General features: G+C 41.4%; 2 protein-coding genes across 2 annotated transcripts; one reads left to right on the forward strand and one right to left on the reverse strand.

Annotated features, from left to right (window-relative positions):
- The first annotated feature begins 1,098 nt into the window (after nucleotides 1-1,098).
- On the forward strand, nucleotides 1,099-18,774 carry rnf207a (ring finger protein 207a). Its single transcript, XM_084542742.1, has 17 exons — nucleotides 1,099-1,731; nucleotides 6,379-6,511; nucleotides 6,961-7,105; nucleotides 7,325-7,406; nucleotides 7,574-7,649; nucleotides 8,083-8,208; nucleotides 9,245-9,291; nucleotides 10,643-10,715; nucleotides 11,019-11,087; nucleotides 11,481-11,549; nucleotides 12,867-12,973; nucleotides 15,253-15,430; nucleotides 15,910-16,095; nucleotides 16,367-16,418; nucleotides 16,516-16,633; nucleotides 17,510-17,602; nucleotides 18,052-18,774. The coding sequence occupies exons 1-17, from the start codon at nucleotides 1,541-1,543 to the stop codon at nucleotides 18,200-18,202; spliced, it is 1,896 nt and encodes a 631-aa protein (XP_084398868.1). The 5' UTR covers nucleotides 1,099-1,540; the 3' UTR covers nucleotides 18,203-18,774.
- Nucleotides 3,489-5,682, reverse strand: zpr1 (ZPR1 zinc finger). The gene has a single exon (XM_084542744.1). It carries the CDS (start codon nucleotides 5,540-5,542, stop codon nucleotides 4,193-4,195), a length of 1,350 nt encoding a protein of 449 aa, XP_084398870.1. The 5' UTR covers nucleotides 5,543-5,682; the 3' UTR covers nucleotides 3,489-4,192.
- Nucleotides 18,775-25,805: the final 7,031 nt, after the last annotated feature.

Raw genomic sequence — 25,805 nt, forward strand, 5'->3', positions numbered from 1 at the left:
AAACAAAACTAGCTAGCACTGAGCTAGCACAGCTAACTTGCAATTATTAGCAGACTTGCTAAGTGTTTTTTTTTTGTTTGTTTGTTTGTTTTTTTACCAAGTATAAATCTGAAACAAACTGATCATAAGAGTGACCAAAAAAATAAAGCTGATGAAGTTCATGAGATGTGACTGAAAGTCCTGGAAAAACCTGAGTTGGTAACTAATCATCATAAAGTCAGGTAATCAGTCAAGTAATAATAAAAATGATGTAAACTGAGCATACAGTTCAACCCATACAGTATGTAGCTGTAACGTTTCTCAAATAAAGGAATAATTAATTATTTGGGTTAATTGGTTATTGTGCAGCAGACTGCTGCATCCACGCTGCAAGAAGGAACGCTGCCGCAGGTCTTTCATTGCAACTGCCATCAGGCTGTACAACACCAGCCTGAGTCAACAATAACCCACACGTTAGACTTGGCTTCGTTGTGGTTTTTACTGTGATTTTTGCATAAATAAATCTGCTTTTTTGCACTGCCTTATTTTGCACGAACCACTACCTCACCATCTTATAGTTTTAGCAATTATAAAGTAAAGTTTTTTCTGTCACCATGCTGTATATACAGAATGTCTTTATGTTTCTATTTGTATGTTGTTATTGTTTTTGTATATATATTTTGCCAAATTCCGTGCTACTGTGACATGGTAATTTCCCATACGTGGGATTAATAAACATGTCTTATGTCTTTTGTCTCTTAAACATCTGAAAAAAAGGTTTCCCCTACAATTAATAGCCATCATACTGTAGTTCTTTCCAGTACACTTCCTGTTAAACAACATATAAATTATTATAGTAAGTTATCTAATGTTGTTAATGTTATAACAGGGTTGTGTTCCCTGTTGCAGCAGACTCAGTTGTTTTCAGTCCTATATTTTCCAACTCATTCACCAAGGAGCAGCAACACTGTGGCTTTAGAAATAGAACAACTGTATTTGCAATCTGTATGGGGCTGCAATATTAAATGCCCCTTTTGCACTCTGGCAACACTTGGGGGCTGGCATGAGGTGGGTGCTGTCAGCTGCCTGGTGGACGGACCCCATCGGCCTACTATTGAAGAGTTTCTGCATTGCTCTCATTCCTGCTGGGGGTAGCTGATAGCACCACTGAAAGGTAAGACAGTGGCTCTCTGTGCTTTCCACAGACCAGTCTGCTACATTTACACTAGGGTTTGTTAGCTGGATATAACGTGGGTGTTGACAGTGCATTAGAGCGTATATATTTATGATCTGTGGATGGTGCATTGTCGGAGTATCTCCAGGAATTTCTTAGAAGTCTGACGAGGTAAGAGAAAAATCTATCTACTGTTTACTGCGATTAATATGTGACTCAAAAGAGTTTCATATTAGCCGGATTAGCCTCTCTTAAAATAACAGAGATGTATGGACTGTAATTCAATACAATAGCAGCACATACCAACTTTCTTTTGTGTTGGTGTGGCCTTTAAAAAAACTCTCATCTCAGCAACATACTATTGTTATTCATGTTCCCTGTTCTCAGATGGCAGGAGGAATCTTCACCAACTTGGGTGACCTGTGTAATGTGGACTGCGCTAACGTCCACCCACTGGTGTGTCACATGTGCCATGAGCAGTACCAGTCACCGTGTTTATTGGACTGCTACCATATCTTCTGTGCCCGCTGCCTGCGAGGTCGGACTAATGACAGTCGCCTCAATTGCCCCCTCTGTGGGTAAGAGATAGCATTTTGAAGATGATCAGGCATAATGCATGCTGTGGACATCGGATTTCTAAAGTAGAACTTAATGTTCAACATGCTAATGCCTACCTTGCTAGGATATCGAAGCTTTTAAGTCAAACCTTTGGTCCAAAGACATGAAGGTTCACACAAAATGAAAACACGGACACCAAGGTTGAGCACTGCTGATATCGATAGGCTATGGACTCCCTCAGTTTAAATTACAGCCTCACTTTTGCTTTCATCATGATTACATCTAGTGATACTATGTAGTTAAGAATTTCATTGATATCTTTAGTGAATAGGTGAACCCAAACAGTTTGAATAAGATAAACCTGTGTGAATCCCTATTATAAAATACGAATTTTCTCCCTGAAACCCCCTTGAGATTCAAACGTTTAATGTTAAGACTCAGGATTCCCCACAGCCGCCAGTTTTGGACAGCAACAAGGGATTTGTTCCATGTAACTTGATTAGCAGACTGGTTTGTTGCGTGCAGGAGATTTGAGAAGAATCCCATTGGTTTCAGAGAGCATCAAGTCCGCGACCCACTGCTGGCCCGGCGTGAGAAGGGTGTGAATGGCTGGAGCAGCTGATGGGTCACCCCAGTCTCTTATTTAGCCCTTGGCCTCAACACTCACAGGGGCTGCGAGGTCTGTTAAGACCGGTCACACAGCAAACAAAGCATACTGGCATTTGACTGCGATGCCAGCAGCTTAGGGCAATCAAAAGCCGTCACATGATACCAATCCATTTCATCCCTTATTAAGGAATGACTCATGATGTACAGTCACAGTTCAAGGTGGCAGTAATAACTTTTCCTGATCAAAGCAGGGTTGTATAGAAAGGGTCCTTTACTTAAAGCTGATTATGTGAGTCTTATTCTATTGTGGTAGACTGAAGATGGCCCAGATTTTTCATTCATCTTGCTTGCAGATGAATCTAAAATGGTGCTAATGAGTTGGAAGGTCACTGCTTTAGTCTCCTGCTCATATATGGTTACTTAGATAAAGTTTTATTCTGATAACTGCTTTAAGGCCTAAACCATTTAAAGTCTCATCTACATCAACATCTTAATAATGTTTCAGCTTCTTCTTACATTATTCTACAAACCAAGTGTTCTGGTTTGATTAAAATAATAAACATTCCTAGAAAAACGTGAGCCAACATCCACCTTTATCAGCAGTAATACCAGCACAGTGCTTTCTTTTATTTGTGGCATGCAGAACTGAGAATTAATGGGGAAAAACCTTGACAATCATTGCTTTTCTATTCTGATTACTGAGTGGGCACAGAGCCACTGTGCTCTGCTCTGCAGGCTCAGGAAACAAGAGCTTGCTGCCTTTCAGCTACTATTTCCATCAGCAGCCTGCTAACAGCTGCTCACTCAAGAACCATGTAATCTAGGAATTCACTACTCTGCTATTAGTAGAACACAATAGATCCCTGTTGCTATGAAAACTAGATAAAACATGCACAGCAGAGTGGAGGACCAGTCGAGCCAGTGCAGCTGAACCAAAACAAGGCACACAGTGCAATATTTAAATGAGGCAGGGAAATGTAAAGAAAACACTGACCTGATATTAAATATTGGTTTTCCATTATTTTAAATTTAATTAGTTAACTGACAGAAAATCCTACTTTAAACAAATTAAAATACTGAATTCCTGTTGTTCTTGCCATAAGTCATTAAATATCTTTGAATTTTGGACTGATTAAAGAATGTGAACGTACCAACTTTGGCTCTGGTAAATTATGCATTTTATTTATACAGAGAATCTTCCACTCTTACAATTTATTAACAAACTTTGGCAAAGGAAATATTTAATTAGACCAAGATATCACCACACTGACAAACCTGTAAAGCCACACAAAGTGCCAACATGTTAGAATAATCTAAGCCATCAAAACTAAATTCAAACTATAGCACAGTAAAATGTGGCTAGCACTGAGACTAACGAAGAAAACTGGCATTTAAATCTAAATACACCTGCAAACTTTAGGTTCTGTCTTTCAACATCTGCCAAATTAAAGAGCAGAGCCGAACTATCAAATGAGAGAACACTACTTGGATGGCATGCATACAGTTGTATAAAAAGATTAATTCGTCACACAGCGCATGGTCCACTGTTAGAAAAAAAAAAAATTTTAATCAGAGATAACAGCGCCATCTTCTGGGATCTTACAAGAATGCAATGAACAGAGTTGAAGGATTTGTCTTTAATAACAGCTGCATCTACTGTTTGTTATTATGCAAATCAAGTTACCTATATGCTTTTATGTATATTTCACTGTACATTTGAACAACTTAGAATTCATCTGACTGATTAATATATGGATGGAAACAACCATTCACCCAGTTTTTAACTTAAAATATATGAAAAGGGCAGAACACAGGGAGCAATATAATTACACTGGGCTTGTGGTAAGGCATTTATTGACTCATTTAGTCCTTTCAGCTGCTACTGGCAGTTCCGTTTTCGTCTTGATATCCTTCAGTCTTCATGCCATTCAGGCCGAGATCTTCATTCTGCTCAAAGGAGCGGGTGTACTTCTCAACGGTCATCTCAGGATCCGGATCAGGAGCGTATACATTCTGCAAGTAGCTGTTCCCTGCAGGGTCATCCAGGACGATGTGGGCATCCATTTCTGCTGCGATAATTTTATCTAGCTTCTCTCCAAACTCTTTAAGCTTCTGCACCCGATCTGTGATGCCGCTGTCACCGCAGATAAAGGGGTTTTTGGAGACAGTCAGGTCTTTGATGTCGGTCATCAGGCCCTCCAGAGTGGTGAACTTCCCAGACAGAGCTCCCATCCCTACCTCGAACTCCAGCTCTGGAATGGCGATGGAGCACGTCTCTGACTTGAGCACGTCTCGGGTCATATCTGAAGGGTCGGTGACATGCAGGGTGATCTTGGTGCCGAGTTCCTCAGTGGCTCCACCTGATTTCACCTCGTTGGTCCGGTGGCCACAGCTGTCACAGTTAGTGGCCATGATGATGACCTCCTTGAAGTGAGGGATCTGGACGAGCTTCATGTTGGTCGAGGCTGGCGCGTTGCACTCTGGGCAATTTGTGTTGAAGACCAAGACCTCATTTCTCATCGTCTCCAGGTCGTTACCCGCTGGTTCCTCCTCCAGGTCGTCATCGGCCCTTATTCCCAGCTGCATATCCTGCTGGACCGTCCGCTTGAATCGGGTCACGGTGAGAGCCTCATCCTTTTGAGGGGCCACAGGATTTTCCACAAAACTGTTCCCAGATGGATCGTCAATCACCAGCGTGAATTCATCCTCAACCTCTTTTGACTTCCTCAGCTTCTGGATGAATTCGTCTATTTTGTCAGCCACCTCTGGATCAGCTGCTCGCCGGGCAGCTTGGTCTTGCTCCAGCCCTGCGACTGCTCGGTCTAAAAGGCCCTCAACGGTAGAAAGCGAGCCTTTCTGGGTGTAGGGAGGGATTTCGAAATCCAGCTCAGGTATTCTGGTGGTTGCACTGTCTGCTTTGACAACCTCCCGGTTCAAGTCCTGTTTAGATTTCACTCGCAGCGTGTAACAAACTCCTTGTTCTTGAATACGACCTGCAGACTGGATTTCAGTATTTGACCAACCGCACTTAGCGCAGCTGAAAGAACTGACGATGACTTCTTTAAAGAAGGGTATTTTAGTCAGAAGCAGTCGTGTGGTACCGTTCTGGTAGCAGTTCATACAGAGGCTCTCGATCTCGGTGGGCTGCCAGTCTTCGTCGTCGGCGCTGATATCCTTGAAAACACTCCCACCTCGAACATTTTCCTCGGAAATAACAGACATTTTTTAACGTTTATTGGTGTCACCTCCGCCGACGAAGTGTTTACATGCGCTGTCGTTTTTTGAGTTCAACGATATGCCAGAACTTTCCAGATGACAGACCGACGAGACGCACAGCACGCTTGCTCCTTCGTGTAAGCCTCTTCCGCGTCGTTCTTCTTCGATGGTGGTCAGGATATCACTGCTGCCCCCTTCAGGCTTCCTGCAGTACAGCACCAAAATGTTCAGGATTTTCTGCCGCAGACAAATGTAACTTCTAGTATAAAAAGTATAAATAAATATTTGTTTGACTGTTTATAATTCTATTTTTATGTTTTTCTCTTCAATGTTATTTTGTGTCTTATTTCTTTAAAAGTTTTTAATTCAAATAGTTCTAAAGCATTTAAAGTAAAATGTATTTGGACCCTTTGTAAAAAAAACCACAACAGTCCTATACAATCCAACAGTCGTGTAGTAGACGCTTTATTATTTAACAGTAATGCTTAAGTTGTTGACTTCTGCTTTTTGTTTAAATTCTTCATGTGAAAACCAAAACCAGTTTCTGTAAGGCAAAATAATTTTACTTACTACAAAAATAATAAAAAATGATTTCCCTACTAGCTTTATTTATTTATTTACTTTGTTCTAAGTGTTGCGTTTCATTTTTTTAAATAGTCGTCCTTCCTCATCAAAAGAAAAAACATCATAGTATGCAACAATGTAATATAATAATAATGTAATGATGATCACTGTTCTTTATGTAATTTTAACTTCCTTCATAGTTTATGCATCCATCAACTAATTTGTTGAAAATTTCTTCAACAAACCACTCAGGCTGTCGGATTGTCTCTTTGCCACAGATACCCTTCCATAGTAAAAGGCAATAATGCCCTCCCACCGGAGGACCGCCTCCTGAAGTTCCTTGTCGACAACAATGCAGACACCGATGAGACAGTGCAGTGTGCCAACTGTGACCAGGAAAGTAACAAAAAGGTACAAAGTGACAAAAGTAATGTATCAGAAAACATCATTTCTGCAGGGTGCACACGTAATACAACACACTACATAACAGACAAAAAAAGTAAAACAGCAATGGAGCTTTTGTGGACCAGATTGCTTCATTATTGTGTGCAAGAAACAGTTTATAATTTATTCTGTATTATTTTATCTTTCATGCATACATTAAGTGTGATTTAAGAATCTTTCCGGTTATTCTGGTGGCATAAATTCTTATCTTTGAAAAAAAAATCTATCTGGGTATGAGTGGTGCAATACATTAAATAATCACAGTATTCAAATCAAACACTGCAACAGTACCTTTCTTTTCACCACAGTCTGAATTTTAATATTCTACAGAAACTGAAGCACTTTGTTCAATTGTGGCCCCTTGTTTCTTTGAATAATGACCAATGACATTTGTTGTTGCCTTTTTATTTGTACAGGACGCAGGGATGATGTACTACTGCAACACTTGCAGCCAGCCACTGTGTGCCGCATGCAGGGAGCTGACACACAAGGCCAGAATGTTTTCCCACCATGAGATTGTATCTCTGGCCAAACGCACCAAAGCCAAACACAGAAAATGCTGTGAGTGCCACCTGTAATTTACCCCAGAAGAATTACAGGCCAACAAGGAGCCTTGTCACACCAGTGTAGAAGCATGTTGCTCATAATAACTGCAGTCCCTCCTGTTCTCTGCGTGAATATTAACGGCCACAAGTTAATCATATTCTCATTCATTTACTTTGTAACACTAACTCTGACACTCCTGTGGGTTTATGTTAAAAGGCGTCTGTGTCTTCACAGCTCTCCACGAGGAGCCCTACATCCTTTTCTCAACAGAGAATAAGTCTATGCTTTGCATCAAATGCTTCAGAGACATGCAAGTGTGAGTCAACCCACTACACAGCATATATGATTGTTAGAAGCTCTTCTCTTCTCTTCTCTTCTCTTCTCATCTCTTCTCTTCTCTTCTCTTCTCTTCTCTTCTCTTCTCTTCTCTTCTCTTCTCATCTCTTCTCTTCAATTTTTATTATTATTTTTTTTTTTCCACAGGGAGAGTCGGACCCACTGCATTGATATTGAAACAGCTTACGCACAGGGGTGTGAGATGTTGGACCAGGCTGTCCTGGTGAGAGACTCCTGCCTGTTCATCTACATATTTATGACACTCAAACATGCCATTATAAATAATTCAAGCACTCAGCAGTGGGGATGACACAAGACGAGGTGAATGTGTGCTAAAAACTAGTTTAGCTCATTGCAATCATTTATTTTTTTAATTTTTTTATAAATTGTCAAATACATGAGCACATATTCACAAAAATAAGGGTGAATGTTCTGCTCTGGGCGCTGTGTTGAAGTCGATGCAAGGACTGGGCACTGCATCATAACTCTAATCATAATGAGCTTTAGTGAGTATATAAGATGATTACATTTCAACTTTCTCTGCAAAAAAGTTCTTATAAAGCATTTGTGACAAATGAATACATGTTTAGAAGCCTACAGTAGCCTTTTTTTTTTTTTTTTTTAAATTATAACTGAGCCTTCTCTTCCCTCTGTAGGTGGTGAAGGAGCTGCAAACTTCAACTGGAGAGGCAATCCTTCTGCTGAGAGCCATGGTAGGAGAAGTGTGTCTGAACGTGGAGGAAGAGGAGAGTGCAATCTGCAGTCTTTTCAACAGTTTGCAGGTTATATAACAATGCTGATGTAATACATGTTCCTAAAATGTTGTTTATCCCCCCCTAACCGTTCAGTGAAAAAATCTGGTTGCACAAATGCAAATTTATTTAAATGGGCAAAATTGCAGTCCCAGCTGGAATATTTAAAAGCCACACTCCGGCATACCAACAGGCTGTATGATCACAGGTGTAGTCAAGTGTGAGGATGTTAAAACTCTCCCTTTAAAGTGGAAGCGTTCACGTCCCCTCCTCTTCTTGGCATTTTAACACGCTCGACATGGTTTCAAACCTGCTTACCTGACACAGACCCAACTTGGATCAAAACATCGTCTATTAAAACACATCAGTGCTTCAGTCAATGTGCCGATGTCACTCCTAGCAGCTACATGAGTCCAGCAGCCTTTCACCTACATGTGATGTGCATTTAAATATGCTGTCGTTGAGTGTCCTAAGTTATCCAGGTCATGATATATATTACACAAAGCAAAAAAGACTCCTGGAGTTTAAATCAGGTGTCTTGTAGTAAATTGAGTTTCAGGTGAGCACCAGCCGAAGATGCTTTGAAATGAAAACCTGACCTCACTGCCAGTCTTTTAGAACCAAAGAAGCTACTTTGATGAGTGATGAAACAACTTCAAACAAGACCAGTCGCCTATGTATTTCTATTTTTAATAGTCACAGTTACCCTACTTAGTGCGGTAAGTGATTAATGTAATTCCATTTCTTTAAGTAATTTATTTGGCCTTTTTATGCCAGGCTGGGATCAAACTCTCTGTTTTTATCTTAAAGTCGTGTGCCGTCCACCTGATTCCATTAGCACAACACGGCCACTGGATGTCTCTGTTAACCTAACTCTGAGAGAAGAGTCTATTCTGTTTGCATACAGAACAATCCATGAGACCAGACACCACACTGTGGAATTTACACCTATTTTTTAATCCATAGTCTTGAAAATTCATTAGGCATTAAAGAGCTCAAGGCCATTTTCACAGTAGTGGTGTGAATAAAAGAGGCTGTTTTTTTTTTCTCTGCTCTCATTTGACAGGAAAAACTAGCAGAGAGAAAGAAGATTCTGCTGAAAGCGGCTCAGAGGTAAAATACAATATATAAAGATTTACAGGTCTTATATGATAATGCACAAAGTTTGTGTGGCAATATTTACTGAATTGTATGCTGTTATCCTGCTGTCAACTTGCAGCCTTTTTCCATTGTATCGTGCTGCATTGTACTCAGGGTGATGAATAGCAGTGCTCTGTTTGCTCTGGAATAATCTGTGCCTGCGCCAAACACATTTTCTTTGGTGATTTTCATTTTAACAAAGCATGGTGCAGAATTAAAGCCACATCAGTGGGATTACAGTTTTCAAGCCAGTGTTTGCAACTTGTGCCTGGATCCAATCAACAAAAATGAAGCCAGCTAAATGTACCAGTATACAAATAAACAATATGTAAATTATAGACTTACTCAAGACCATGATATCAACAACAGCAACTGCTGCTATAAAACATGGAAGCTGTGTGTCGATTTCCTCTGTTTTGCATGAGCACGGAGCAGATTTAGGACCAACTTATGGGTCTACTAAAAAATGAGCAACTTGTGCCTGTTGTTGCATCAGGCCTTTATCATCTCCATATATACGCCTAACAATTGTAGCGCTACAGTTGCCACATTCTTACTGATCTTGTAGCTGCTTGCTTGTGCAGAATAAAAAGACTATAAAGTCATAAATATTTAAAAATGACTTTGCAATTACAGAATAAGCAAGAACAGCTTCCCAAATCATTAATTTAGCATCAAGAAAGCATCTAGGGGCTAAAATTATTTAAAAAAACAAAAAACATATCTACAGGAATCAACAAGGTTAGATTTATTGTGATCCCGTAGTTCCAAATACTGCACATCAAGAAATTCACAGAAGACTAATGATCGATCTCTATTTGAGGATACGGTAAGATAATTTCTGTGAGAAACTGTACCCTCTCACTTCCAATGTGCAATTCCCAATCTAGGTGAAATTTTTTTTTCGAATGACAACCCTTTACAGGCACTTTTGCTCTTCAGCTCAATGTGTACGTGTGCGCGATCGAATGAGAACAATTTAGTGTATGTGAGTGAGCGGGTGTATCTGGTTGCACTCTGTGGGGATCTTTAATGAGATTTTTTCGTGGCCAGAGTCCTCCATCTCTCCCTGCCTCGCTCTCCATTGCCTGGAAGCCGTCCAATGGCTGGGTTCCCGGAAGGGTGTTAAAGGCTATTTATGTCGGGATTTGTGTGTCCGGTCCCGCGTCTGTGCCTGTGTGTTTGTTACGAGAGAAGACAGATAGATTAGCCTCTGGAAATATGGAGTGTGTTGTTTGCGGTAGCACCTCCTGAGCTACATCCTCTGTGTATTGTGGCAGACATGAATGTGAAGGTGTAGTCTTACATATTAGTGTGTTTGCAGTCAACATGAGGAGAAGGAGAAAGCACTGAAGGAGCAACTGTCACACCTTACTTCCCTCCTGCCAACCCTCCAGGTAAAAAAAAAAAAATAATAATAATAAATAACACATTAGTGTCAAAACTGCTGCTGCTGACACATTCCTAGTCAATAATACCTTGAGAAGAGGTACTCACATCCTTTACTTACTAGAACTATGAGTGCAAATACAGCAATGGAAAAATATTCAATTACAAGTAAAAATCTTGCATCCAAAATCACACCTCAGCACTTATATGGTCCCTACTGAGGCACATTTTAGTTTATGTACCAAATAAACAGTCAGGAAAGGGAGAAGTCCGGCTGTTAAATAATATCACTTTACATTTTGTTTTTTTAGGTCCACCTTGTCACCTGTTCGGCCTTCCTCAGCTCGGCTAACAAGTTTGAGTTTTTGGATATGGGTTATGTGAGTACAGCAGCAACTGGAGAAACATAAACTATCATTATTTTTACTGCATTTTGTGAGTATTCGATTAAATATTAATGAACAGTGAAGCAGCGTGTGCGGGAGGAGAAATACTGTATGAAGTCAGTCACAACAAGAAGGTAGTAAACTGGACAAAAACACAGCGGACATGCAAATATTAATCTTAATAAGTGATTATGTATTTTGATATATACAGTTTAACATCTCTGCTATGTATTGTGAGCTCAGTTTATTCCTCACAATGTTTTCTTGGCAAGAGAAGTGTTGCAGTACTGGCTGGGCTGAATTGTTTTTTAAACTGAGGCTGTCCATAATGTCTCAGAGAGGTGAAACAAGTCACTGAATCACGCCCGGATGTTCTTGCTTACACAGCAACTCATGGAGAGGCTGAAGAGGATTGTAAAGCTCCCTCATCGACTGAGACCAGTGCAGAGCAGCAAAGTGAGTGCAGGAGCGGCCTTTCGTGCAGAGCTGGAAAAGGTTACATTAAGAATGCAGTCCACTGCAATGTACTGATTAGTTGTTTCACGTGTCCCTGGTGCAGTTTCACTTGACTTCTAATGGGCTTTTTATTTGTGCATTTATCAGGGCGAGTTAGTTTTCATCTGCAATCCCTGGTGAATAAAACCACATCAAAGCACAGAGGAGAGAGCTTAAATAAAATGAAATATAATGAGATCCATTACAGAATCTACACATTACATAGTTAGATATTACAACAGCAACCAAGACAAAACATATAAGACAAAACTACAGTCTGGCAAAGAAAAACTTGAACCATAGCTATGAAGCATTTTCAAAAATGACACAGCAGTCTCAAAAATAATTATATTTTCATTTTTAGTTTGACAAAATAATTTCAAAAAGTCTAGGTCCTCAAAGGCCACTTCATTCAAACACCAGACGAAGTTTTGACATAAATCTTGTGTTAAGTTTATTGCGGCGAGGAAGTCATTACTGCAGTGATTTTCCAGCACAAATCTATGTTGTCGCTGCCTGCAACACTGGTTTTTAGTAACCTACTGGCTGCATAATAATGTATCGCTATATTTCAGTTAGTAAAGAAAGTCAGAAACATGCAGATAGGCGATGAACCTGGAAGAAACAAAGATCATAACGTATCTTGGACAAGTTTCAGGGCTCAGTGTTATAGACTTGACAAATCTTGAAGTCTCTGCCAAAGACATTTCTGTCTTAGATCTGGTGATTGAAATCTGCAACTATACATCATTTTCAATCGTATAAAACCTTTGAGGAAAACAAACAGATGCAGCAACGTGTGATTTATTGCAAAAATATATGTATATGTGACTGCTCTCTGTGAGAAAAGGCACTTTTCTGTCACTGGTTTTGTCTGAAGATATAAAACAATGTGTTAACACAATGCTACACTTTTTGCATGTAACTTGATCTGACAGCATATTGATGCGTGTTTGTGGAGGGGGCATGGGCGGTGGGGATCCTGTAGGTTCTGGGGCGGCCACCAGGCAATGACGTGCGTGTGCCATCCCCACAGTCCAAATTAGAAAAATCTGTCATAGGATAGATAGAATACGCCCAAAGGCAGCCATCTGGAGGGACCCTTTCTTTTTCACGGGACCACAGACAATTGCTACTGTCCTAACAGTATGTCTTTGTGTGTGTGGGCGATGCTTTTAAGTATATTACTTCATGTAATCTTTTTAGTTTTTGTACATTTGGTTCTATTATTGTTTAATCTGTAAAATACTGAATGACTTCATCTCCGCCTTCTGTTAGATCAACACAGAGTATAGAAGTGAGTTTGCCCGCTGTCTTGAGCCTCTGCTGCAGATAGGACAGCGCTACCCTCCCTCTGTCGCTGGTTCCACAAGTGTCGCAACAAGGTAAGATCACTGACCTTCGCATCACTCTCCCTGCCTGCTGCCTAATGCTAAATAATCCCTCCCTCTAAGGTTTTAGTTAATATCTCCATGACATGTTTTGGATTCTTCCAAGAAAGCAAAAAATAAATAAATAAATAAAAGCCTGGGTGGAAAATTTCACACTTGCGAAGCATCCAAACTCAAAATCCCCAACTGGTTTACAAGTACAGATGGACTGCAGTGATAGGAGAGGAGGCGCCACGCTGAGTCCCACTATGGCAGTTATCCTGCCTGTTGGTCTAGAAGCTCTTTACACTGATACGTTTACGTCATTCACCTTGTTGCACAGGGGCTGGAAAGGAGGCCGTCCGTCCCGTTTTAGAAAGGTCTGGTGCTGCTGCTGTGGCCAGATAACATTCAGGAGATGGATGGATGAGTGGTTTCATGTGCTCACAGTTCCTGGAGAGATTTTTTTTTTTTTTTTTTTTTCAGTTTTGTTTCATTCATTGGTTATTATGTTAAATCAACAGTAAATACAACACATATCTGAGCACGCACCACTGCCCCTTAGAACAAAGAGAGTTTGTTCTTTCTGAACCTCACGTCCCCTTCCACCTACACAGACTCCCCTGACCAATATTTTTCCACATCAGTCTCTCCCAACTGTTCACAGGTCCTTAAGCTCACCCACTAATGCCAACATGCTGACAAGCCTCCCTTCCAACTTGCCAGTGAAAGATGCAAAGTGGGCAGGGTCTGGTGGCCGGCCGGCTGGCACTATTTTTATCGTAATTTCACAGAACTCTCTGCGATTCATCTGGAAGTTGGCACACGGGAACGGTCGGGCTGTTTTGTTCCAGGCCGCTGATGTCACTGCTTTAGTGTTTAATTGGCGTCACTGCAGGGAGGACAGAGGCTGGATGTGCAGAGGATGGCATGTGTATGGCTCAGGGAGAAGGATATATGTTTTAGAAAGGTTTGCGGGGACATCGGCTCTGGGAAAGAAAGCAGCCAACCAGATCTCAGGTAAATTTAAATCCATTTTTACTTTGCTTTTTTTTTTTTTTTTTTTTTGACTCATATAGTGTAATGTCAGACAACATTCATCTTCTCCAGCTGGATACCTTACAGTTGTTGAATTTGTTTGATGAACTGAGGCTTTCTACGCCCTTAAGTCAGTTTCCACTGGAGCCTTTGATACTGTACGATGACAGTTGTTGCACAAGTTGCTCTGCTCAACAATTTTTAAACTCCCCTTCATACTTCATATGACAGATGGCAGAGGAAATAGGCTTCTCCTTAGTGCAGAATACCAGCCACATGGTGTAGCCTGTTCCTCAGCTCGACTGAATGTGCTTTTGTCTCTGATACATCGCGCTTAATTATGGTCTAAAAGCTTCTCCTCCGCAGACATTAATGCGGGACTCAAAACAGACAGGCACTGGGGGACAAGCAAATGGGCCTTTTTATCATAAATTCATAAGAGATAAGCAAAGTGGTACAGGTTTAATCTTTAATGCGACTGATGCTGCAGATCTAGGACTGTCAGAGTCTTAAAATGGCCGTGGTTGGGACACAGCATGGATGCTCAGATGACAACGTTTGTGTGGAAAACATGAGAAGGATGCATTCACACTTCAGCTGCAGAAGAGTAGCTTTCTGACAGTTATGCTGTGTTAGGTGTGAAGCCAGGACGGCGGCCCCACCCGAATCTGAATAAATGCAGATTTATCCAGCTGTGTGACCATGTGTTGTACTTACAGGCTTTCACACTCTTGCAGAAAGTGACGGGGGTGACATGTTAGTGTTGATTTGTTCATTTACTTCAGACGCTTTATAACGAGTGAGAATTTAACAGCTGCTAAGAAGTCGTAAAAGTCAGACGGTATGAAGTAAAACGTGTGCACTAATTTACAGAATTTGTGGTGTAGCAGTAAGGCTGTTTTCAGCGTCAGTGTCCTCTGCACAGAGAGTGCTAACCTACTCATTTATTTCTGTCATTCCACTAAATTAGACTAGTGATGTTATTGACCAGTGTGATAAATAATGGAGCTTATTTTATTTAAATATTAAAGATTTGAGCCTCATCTGGTTTAAGGCACAGAGGTAAACTAGAAGTATTTTTTAGGTGATTGGTAATTAATGTCATCTCCACACTTTGGCTCTGATGGCCTTGACAAAATAGTGAGTTAAATAGATTTTATAACATAAATTAAGTATCTAAATACATATTCCTTACAACATGGGATGTGTAAATGTTAGAAGCACGTGCTGTCATGATCTTTATTCCCTCCCTTCAGGCTCCAGTCCCCCCTCTCCATGTCTTGCCGCTCCCCGTCTCTCAGTGAGATGCCCCTGGGCTCCGCGTTTGGGCGAAGGCCCACATCCCACCGCAACATCTGCACCAAGGTCCTCCTGGCTGAGGGCAGGGAAACGCCCTTCACCCAGCACTGCCTCAACTATGAGAACACTTACAGGGTGAGCGTGTCTGTGTGTGTGACCTGTGATGTTGTTGATTTACACTTGGGTTTCTGAAATACCTCATGCTCATACAACATCTGAACAATGAATTACGATTGCAATGGACAAGTCAAAGTGCTTAATTCCTTGTTTTCAGAGCACCATCAGTGGGCATTCATAGTCAGTAGAATAGTTGGGATCAACTGAACTATAGAAGTAGAATTAGTTTTTAAAAACCACCTACATTTTGATGCAAACTAGTTAAAATTGCTACGGCAACTTTTCTTCCCGGGAAGAACCACAATAACAGACAAAGAGCCTTCAAACTAAAGCAACATAAATTCCTCCAGGAGCTCACTTTCAACTTGTCTAGTAAGCAGCAAGGTTTTCATGCTCAGATGCACTTCACCTGGCATCCGTACACCCATCAGCTCTGTGCTGTTTTTAAAGACATCGAACACACGTCTTGAAGAATGTGTCTTATACCTTGTATACAGACTCTCCAGACAGAGATTCAGAACCTGAAGGACCAGGTCCAGGAGCTGCACAGAGATCTGACGAAGCACCACTCCATCATCAACACGGATAAAATGGGAGAGATCCTGGACAGATCGCTGCACATCGACAGTCAGATAGCCACCCAGTACTCCACTGTGGAAACTATGAGAGTCATGTTTGAAGAGGTGCGTCAGATGATACCTGACCTTTAGAATGTACCTACCTCTGGCACGCTCTTCTGGCAAAAAAAAAAAAAAAAAGCCAACATTTGTACTTGAGTGGTTGCTGTAGCTGCATAATAACAAGCTACTTCTCCCCCCAATGTTATACATTTAGACAACTAGGGATGCAAACAGAGGAAAAAGAGAAGAAATGTCAATATATCCCCAGAGTCAACTGACTCCAGTTCTTGTAATATTCTTGAGAATCAGCTTATTTTGCACATTTTCTTCACAGATCTGGGAGGAGACTTTTCAGAGGGTCACTAACGAGCAGGAGATCTATGAAGGTTTGTTTTCAACAGCAAAAAAAAAAACACTTTTGTGGTTGATTTCTTGATTAATTCATTAATATATATATATATATATATGTTTTGTTCTCTATAGCCCAGCTTCATGACCTGATGCAGCTGAAGCAGGAGAACTCTTACTTAACCACCATCACCAGACAGATCAGCCCCTACATCCTGTCCATCGCCAAAGTCAAAGAGAGACTGGAGCCCAGGTATTGTATTCAGAGAATGTATCACCAGCGTTTAATCCGTCTTGCGGCCGTACTGGCTGAGTGATGACACTGACTGGAAGGAAACAGAAGCTCTCGTTGCCTCTAAAATATCTTTGCTGTGAAGTACCTCTTCATAAGGCCTCTGGTGTGTGTATAGCGTTGGGGTGGTTAAAGAACATGACAGCACCATTTGTCTTGTGTGCAATTGTAGCCTTTTTATCGATTTTACAGCTTTTTTTCCGACTTTTAAAGCTGCCTCGTTTTCCTTTTAAAGATGACATCCAGCCAAAGGTGGCACATCAGAGAGCCCCATTATTGCTCTAGCATGTGTCTTCATTACCGCGAATACGTAGTCTATCTTAACTCAGTTTATCTGAACTCGGTTACACCGCTCTGCTGCAGTTAATAACTCACTAGGTAAAGTTTGCATTAATCTGCAGCAAAACAAGTCCACAAACAGCCTGGCGCACAATCTTTATTTTGAAATATCCTGCCAGTACAATGTAAGTGAATCAATACAGCCTGGCTTCACGCATAGATCATTATCGTCTCCCCACTTGAGGATTTATTTTTCTGCCTTGTCAAACATCTTTCATGACATCCATTCCTAACTCTGTCGCCCCTGAGAATAATTTGCTATGCAGTCATTACTGCTGGTTTGGTTCAGTCCTGTTGGTGATTGTGGAAAGGCGGGGAGCATTTTACAGTCTTCTAAGATGTGACGTTTTGGGCATATTGAAAAATGTAGGAGTGTACTGTCATCTTCAGTACATTTCAAGAAGTATGTACAGTACATTTCTCACCTGATTAAAAACAGAAAACTTGTTTCCTTGTCTGATATTTGTTGACAACCGTCTTTCAAAATGTATCTTCCAGGTTTCAGGAGCCTAAGGAGCACCTTGACGACCGCACAGAGACGATGCTGAAAATTTATGAAGACAGCACAATAGCAAAGGAGAATCAAGACAGGTGCTCAACTGTGGTTTTTCTGCATGTTAAGCAAAAACTCACAAGAATAAAAGATTTGATTTGTTTGACAATTTGGGTTCGAAAAAAATAGTCTGGTTTTTTTTTCTGGCTTGAAGATAATAAAAGGTCTGAGTGTTTGTTGACTCTTTTTATTCGTAGAGTGAAGGGAGAGGACATAAAATATTTAAATCCACAGTTTGTTTAGCACTTTATGTTCTTTAGGGACACATCTTGTCAGCACTGCAATCATAAATCTATATTGGCTGGCTATTCTTATGTAAAGAACAAAAACCAGCCAGTCATCAACATTTCACATAACGATTCCCGTAAATGTCACATGCACCAATGGGACGCTGGTTTAGTAGCATTAAAATATTAACCTCTACTGCTGCTGCGCTTTACACGTGTCGTGTTTTGGACTGAATCTCCTCATTTATTTTCGTTGACAGCAACAACAAGACTTGTGTCACGGACCAAGACAGAGACAAGAACAGCCGCCCGCTGATGCTCGAGTCGGGGGAGAGCTCCGTCAAGGCCAATCGTCCAGGCAGGCAGAGGGTTCCCACGGAGACATCCAGCAGCAATGACATGCCTTCGTAAACGTGCCTTAATTCAGCCGTAAGGATCCCGGGATGGCGTGTGACTTCCTTGGCTGTCCACCTGCAGTAGCTAACGTTTTCCCAGCAGCAGGGAGCTGTCAGCAGCTCCAAGGTGAGCGAGTGGATTGACACTAAGTGGGTATACATGGAGGCCAAAGACTCACAGCTGTCAGAGGCTGGGTGTCCACGGAGTCCACGTCAGAATTATGTTGGTGTTATTAAAGAACCATGGTCCGCCTTAAGGAGAGAAGACGGTGAATAATGTCTGACGTCTCCGAATTGACTGTTGTTGCTCTGTTTGTGTTTTGACTGTTAAAATTATAAGTATGCTTAGAGGGTGAATTATCACTCTGCAAATAGTTTTCAGTATCTATTCTTTGCATAAAACATTTTTTTGGAGGCTGCACGGAGGCTGATGATGGATTACTGCCCGGGTCCGATTCCCTTGAAGATTGTTGGACCGGTGTGACAGCGCAGATGGAAAATCCTATGATGTGTGTGTCACTATTGGTGTCAGCAGAGGTCACATGTTGATGTGTGTCATTTGTGTCATCTCATGCATCAGTGTCTCCTAAAATGAGTCAGTGTGTGTGTGTCCGAATCGTGCCTGCAAGAATTTTTTCAGCTACAGTTTCTACATCTACATGCAAAAAGTAAGGGGAGCTGGGATTGCAGAGGTGTGTGAATTTACCGGCCGGGCCTTAACCTCCAACTCCTGCCAGGTTTTTAGACGCCACGATCATCCTCAATATCCCGGCCAACCTCGGCGATACGTACCGCTGTGTGAAATATATTCCTTTTGGTTTGCCTCTCGACTTCATCACACATCAGTGTCATGCAGCGTGCTTTAAGGTGTTTTAAGGTTCTGCAGGAAAGGCATGCAGCAGGAAACTCCTTCTTTCTCCTTCTTTCTCCTTCTATATATTGATCTCAATTAATCATACTGGTATTTTCAACAACTACCATGTTAATACCGACAGGAAATAACAAGTAAGTAAGGGACAGGAGATGTTGCCATTTATCACCGGAAGAATTTGAATTTTAAATGCATTAAAAAAAAATTGTGTTGCAGAGCGGAAAGAATTTTTGTAGGACGTTTTATCCTTCCAAGAAACACAGTATCTTTGAGGAACGCAGAGCTTAGCACACAGGAGTAATTCAAGGTGAAACCTCCCCACCTGCTACATGCACAGAAACAAGGATGGCCCCTATTTTTGGCAGTGGTAAGAATAATAATAATAATAAAGAGGAGCGAGACTGATGGCTTCAGGAAAGAGAAGGGGAAGGTTATTTACATTACACAGCCAGTTCTAAAGTGGGTTTGTTCAGAGCCACCGCTTCACGGGAAATATTGGGGTCACGCCGGCCTTAAGGAACAGTCCTGCTTTGCAGAGGAGTCAGAGGTGCAGATTCATTAAAAATACATTTGTGACAGCAGAGTAACAAATGGCTGTGCCTGTGCTCTGGTCCTGTACTCCCTCCCCGCGGTCATTCATCATCTGCACTCATCGAACTACCCGGCTCATGTTCACCGTTCATTATTCTCTCTCTCTCTCTCTCTCTCTCTCTCTCTCTCTCTCTGAGTTTCTGCAGTGGCCATGCACCTACTGTGTGAGCGAGGAGGGGAGGTTAACTCCGAAGGTTATTCTCTCCTACGATAACATTTATTTTTGAGAATCGTTCACACCACATTTGGATGTGCTTGCAAATAGATGGCTCTCGTTTCTTTAACGGCTGGGACGCGCAGTTGTTTCATTCATTTTAAGGCAGACACCAGCAAAGACGACCACAGATGAAACACTCAAACCTCCACGGCCTAATTTTTTAAACCCTCAAATCCTAATCATCCTGTAATTGAGAAAAAAATAATAAAACATTAAAGATAGAACAGAAAGATAAGACGGATAAAAGTTTAATGATCTCTATGAAAATGGGTCACTGGAGAAATAAAATGACTTTAAGATGAACACAATTAGAGCAAATAGAGCAGATTAAATATAAAACCACAGATGATCATTTAATGAGGATAAAAAATACAGTTGAAGTCTTAATTATGCTGCGTGCAGAATCACACAAATTCAACCTCTGTGTCTAATGATTTTGCCGGTTGAAGATGAATTTATTTTTCATGTTCTGTTTTAATTACACCTGAATATGATGTAGGTATGTTGAACCAAAACTAAATGGAAGTATAATAGATAATGGGTCAAACTGATCAAAAGTCAATGCAACAAACCAAACAAATGATCACAACCAGTGGCCACATGACACATTTAAAGGAATAGTTTGACATTTTAGTAAAGCTATAGTGCAGGATGTTTGTCTCCCCCACCTGGCAGCGAGAAGAATTACACCAACGTCGCTGTTTGACAAAACAAAAAACGCGTTGCCACAAGTGCTTAAGCACAGTCATGTCAACACAGACAACAGTGTACTGCCAAAAACAGATGAATGCTGTCGCCAAATAGAGTCATGCTTATCGTGTTCATGAGAAAAGTAAGAAATGAACAGCGCCCTCTTGTGGTGCTCACAACCTTGTGGACATTTTTGACGAGGTAGAGTTTTGTTTTGTATCTGCCAAAGAAATTAGGTTTGATTATAACTTCACCTTTAAGTTTAACTTAGCTCAAAGGGTGCAAAGACCAAGCATTTTTAATTTCCCTGTTTGTTTTGTGTGCGACTTTACTTGCTCTTTTTAATTTCCATCGGTGTGATCATTCATCTTTAAATCTATGTCTTCTTAACTAAGTTGATGTGATCTGTATTCAAACGGTGCACACGCAGATTCCCTGATTGTTTTATCCAGACTGATGAGCTTTGCCTTCGCAGAATGGATTTGCAGGTTAACTGAAGTCAGGCCGTTTCACACTCCAAAAGTCCAGCTTTTCTTAACCTCATTCCAAGAATACCCCCAAGAGACAAGGACTGCTTGTTTTCTTTTTGTTATTGTTTTTTTTTTTAACAGTGTTTGTTTCATTGCGTTTCCAACTAATAAAACCAATCAGTTTCTTGCCTAATGGCGAGGGATTTGTTGACCCCCTTCTCTGGTGGCTGCAGTGGACCGGAGGGTAATTGGAATCAATTTTGGTGCCGTTATCGCTGGTGACAGATGCATGAGTCTGCAGTGTGGAAAGGTCAAGGGTTGCGAATGCCCTCCAAGGGGACATGAGGTGCTCGAGGCATAAAAATGTCATACCCTAATCAATTTCACATGTGAACACTTTTTTTTTAATCTCAGAGGAGCAAGACTGTTTCCAGTGGGTTTTCTTTCTGTTGGCGGCTCTGGACAGCAGGGAGCGCGTTAAGTTAGATGTTCAAGATAGATAGAGTGTTGCTTTGTCACTTTCATCTCAGAGATCTCCCCATCCAGATCAGATATTCTTCCTCCTCTTCACCTACACTCAATTAGAGACATGTAGGCCACAGCGTGTCAATATTCTTTATCTCTCACTGCCCCCGTGCTGTATAATTAACCCAGGAGTCAGAGCCAAGGGCTTCAGCGTGACCCCAGCCACTCCGAGGGTCATAGTTTTACTTGTATCTTCTCCCGCTACTTCTGGAGCTATGTCTGGGATAAAACTCACCATTCGCATTTTTCTTTGGATTTATTCATTTACATTAAAGGTGTTTATATTTGCAAAGATATTTTTGGGAGTCTGGGCTTAGTCAGGAAAAGTAGATTTTACGGTTGTGGAGAAATAGAAAAATGCACTAAAAACCATGAGAGGAAGGTAATCATTTTCATTTGAAATTTGAAGAGCTTAAGAGCAGAGCACTTTCAGAAATGCTATGTGAGCCTCTGTTTATCTGCACCAAAAGCCAAATCACTTGGTCCGTGTGTAATGATGAAGGTGCAAAAGCTTTTCTCAAGAATTAACAAGAATTCCCTTAAAAATAAGTCTGCCAATTTAATTTCAGAAATATTGGTCACGTCAAAATGTTGAAAATAAAACATTTCTTATTGTGTCTTAGTCTGCGGTCCTGAAGCCCACGCCTTCATTCTTTCAAAACCTCTCTGGGGATTGTCACTAATGCAATAACAGAGCTGACAAATTGAGTTCCTTTTATTGCATCGAACCCACAGTGGCAGCGAGTGAGCGTGTCCTTGACTCGGAGGAATCACAGGTGTGAGCCCGAGGATGTGTCAAACCTGCATGCATGCAGGGCTCAGGAGAGGCCGCCCGGCAGCTACTTATTAATCAACAGCTTGTTGAGCTGCCGGCCGTGCCCTCCCTCCCCCACACCTCCGTCTGTGCACCTTCCCCTCCATCCTCCTCCTCCATCCTTTGTACAGCCACAGCCTCCCACTCTGCTCAGGAGCTCAACACAAAGGAATCATTAACACTGGTTACCTACTAATTAAGTCCTCCACAGTCCACAGCGGCACTCAGGCTATATAAAAGATTTTCTACAAATAATCATGAAGATAAATACACTTGAACTTAAACTGTTTACCACACGCAGAAAATGAATGAACCACATAAACTGTGCGGTGTGATTCTTCAGTTGGCTGACATCTCACTGGCTGACCTACAGTTACTGTGGATCAGAACACATCAGCTCAAACTGGCTGTGGTTTCGTCTGATTGCGCTTTGGGGCTTGGCCAACTCATTTACGGGGTAGACAAAGAAGAAAAAGAACAACTTTGTCCCTTTTAAAACAGTGGATGATTCAACACTTGGAAAAGCTGTTTGCCCCATTTCTCATTACCGCAGAACAGATTCGGTAACTCCAATAATTTCCAAGATCCGGTAAATTAATCATTTCCGATTAATATCCTGGAAAGTTGGGATTATGTGTTACATTACCAATTACAGGGACAACCGTAATTTCCTTGAAAATGAAACACCATGTAAATATTGATTTCTCATTTACTACTGGAAACAGTGCACTGAAGTGTACTGTATGCTCTGCGGATCACATGCTGGATGTTTTTCTCATCTGGTGTGCATCCAAAACTTGTTTTTACTACTGACTCTATGAAAAGATGGATGAACCCCAGACTGGACTACAGAAGACTAGCTTTGAAGCTCAGCGTGAGTAATATGGGCTGTCGCCATCTTGGCAGTGCCTGACTCCACCTCACCTCACAGAGTGATAGGCAGTTTAGACTTCTATATTAAGTTGAAGCAGAAGCTACGGCGACAGCGCAGACCCATATGCAGAGCCTGTACAGACCCTAGCGCCATAACTGATGTGCACCTCCCCAGAAGTGTAACTACATGCCGCGGCGATGCAGACCGCAAGAGCTGTGATTGGTTCGCTTGGTAGTAGCATATTTCCGCTTTATTGTATCTCCGGCTGCCTCTCCATCTCCGTTGTTTTGGATCAATAAAGATGGAACACATCGAGGAAAGTTAACTGAGAAGGTTCGTAGATACAAACGCTCGTATGACTCGTCTTCGGCACAGTTTTGGCAAAAGTTTCAGCAAAAGTTTCAGTCCGAATTGTTGAAAGCGAAGCAGGAAGTAGAAGCAAAATGAACCCGACTGGCAAAAAAGACACAGTGCCGACTAGCGTTTGGGTGGTATTTTTACAGAGCAACCCAGACTGACGAGCGTACAACTATAAATAGCTTGCACAGACGTAGGCTGCATGCGTAGGCTGCGTGCGTAGGTTACGACGTCCCGCAGACGTATAAACTCTGCAGTGACAGCTGACCTACAAGTCACTCAAATATTGGTCCAAATTTTGGTCTCTATGAAGAGAAGTTTGGCATTTTAACTTAGAGGTAACTTTGAGGATTGATTCACTTTGGAAGCCATTCTCCGAGTGATGAATAACTACAGTTTTTGTTTGTTGGAGCGCATGAACCCCAGCATACAGCAACAAGGAATGGCTGTCACTTTGCAGCTTTATATCACCAGCCCTTCACCTGTAGTTTGATCACACCTTAAGTATTACACCATCAAAAAAGGTAACAGCTGTGTAACAAAAGAAAAGTTAAAGGGAGAGGATCACACGCATCCTACTCTCCCCTCAAACTTCAGCTTTAAACCAAGACATTTAATCCATGAGCTGTTGCTTTCTGTTCTCCTCGTCCTCTTTCTTATTCTTTTGTCACTCAGAGGGATAACTTATTTTCATTGTGAATTGGGCTCCATGTCGCGGTTTTTCAGGGAGAGGTAGGACCTAAATACTGGACACTATACAACGAGGCAGGAGTAGGCATAAACTGAATTTAATTAAACAAAAAGGAAACACAAGCGAGAACCAAAAATAAAAATAAAAACTTTTTAAAAAGACAAGAATGTAACATAACAAGACCAGAGCTAGGAAACACAGGGGAACGGTGGAAAACAGTATGACACAACAGAGGACAAAGGGAAAAGCAGGACTATATACACACACACACACACACACACACACACACACACACAAGGGCAGAGGAGACACAGGTGAAAACAATCAGGGCAGGGAAGACAATTACAAAGGTGGGAAATCACTGGACAGGAAGGTGACGAGAAACAGGTGAAACCAATCAAGACGGTGAAGACAATCACAAAGGCGGGAAGATACAGGAAGGGACACGAGACAGGAAACCAAGAACTTAACAAAATAAAACAGGAAACTGAAAAACATGAAACATGAACGAAACTCATAACATGAACACAGGAATCAAAAAACCTGAACCATGACACTCTGTTGGCAACATATCCATCTTACGACCCCACTCGGTAGGGGTAAAGGGATGTAACATAAATGGACCAGGTGTGAAACAGGTTCCGTTGGCTGGTTATTGTTTAATGTACAATGATTCAAAGACAAAACAAAACACATAAACAAAGAGGAATAGAAGTGGGCAATGGATGCTACTCAAAAGAAATTAAAACAAGTACAAAGGAAGAACTTTGCTGAAGTTTAAATACAACACATCTCTCAAAAACAAGCCAAAACAGAAAACAGATGGAAGTATCGCCCTTAAACATAGTGTTACTAGACACAATTCTCCTAAGTGTATGCAGTAATGTGAAATCAGAACAGAACTCAAATCTATCCACTGCTCCAAATTGGGACAACCGATAATCCTAATCTTTCTAACAAAAAAATAGCTCAAAAGCCTGAATCTAAATAAACAACTAACAACACTTTTCTCTGACCCCGAGGCAAGCTGTTCTCTCTCTCTCTCTACACACAGCTGCCTCAAATGTCAGTATATTGTTGCTTTTAAACCACTTTGCCTGATGGAGACAGTCTTCGGATTGGTGGAATGGATGAGATTATGGCGAAACCAGGAAGTTGAGAACCGGACCAGTGGGTGAAGATGGAAGGCGGATCGGGGAGGAACCAGGAAGTTGAAGTTGTCCAGTTGAAACAGATACCGAGACAGAAACACACAGAAATACTGTGGGCCGTACGTCAAACTCAACTACTTTAAAGAGTGATGCACATGACATGTAAGGACAGCAGGTTCAGGGACAGTTTCTACCCACAAGCCATCAGGCTACTGAACTGCTGAACTGCCATACATACACACATACACACACACATACATTACACACATGGACAATCTCACTCTATTCTGTTTTTATTTATCTAATTTTGCCACATATCTCTTTTATCTGGGCGGCACAGTGGCGTGGTGGTTAGCACTAATGCCTCA

Source organism: Chelon labrosus (genome assembly GCF_963514085.1).
Source record: "Chelon labrosus genome assembly, chromosome: 4".
Taxonomy (NCBI): domain Eukaryota; kingdom Metazoa; phylum Chordata; class Actinopteri; order Mugiliformes; family Mugilidae; genus Chelon; species Chelon labrosus.

Coding starts and splice junctions, on each gene's coding strand:
- rnf207a (XM_084542742.1), top strand. CDS start 1,541: ATGGCAGGAGGAATCTTCACCAACTTGGGTGACCTGTGTAATGTGGAC. Junction 1,732..6,378: donor CTCAATTGCCCCCTCTGTGG/GTAAGAGATAGC, acceptor TCTTTGCCACAG/ATACCCTTCCATAGTAAAAG. Junction 11,550..12,866: donor GACCAGTGCAGAGCAGCAAA/GTGAGTGCAGGA, acceptor GCCTTCTGTTAG/ATCAACACAGAGTATAGAAG.
- zpr1 (XM_084542744.1), bottom strand. CDS start 5,542: ATGTCTGTTATTTCCGAGGAAAATGTTCGAGGTGGGAGTGTTTTCAAG.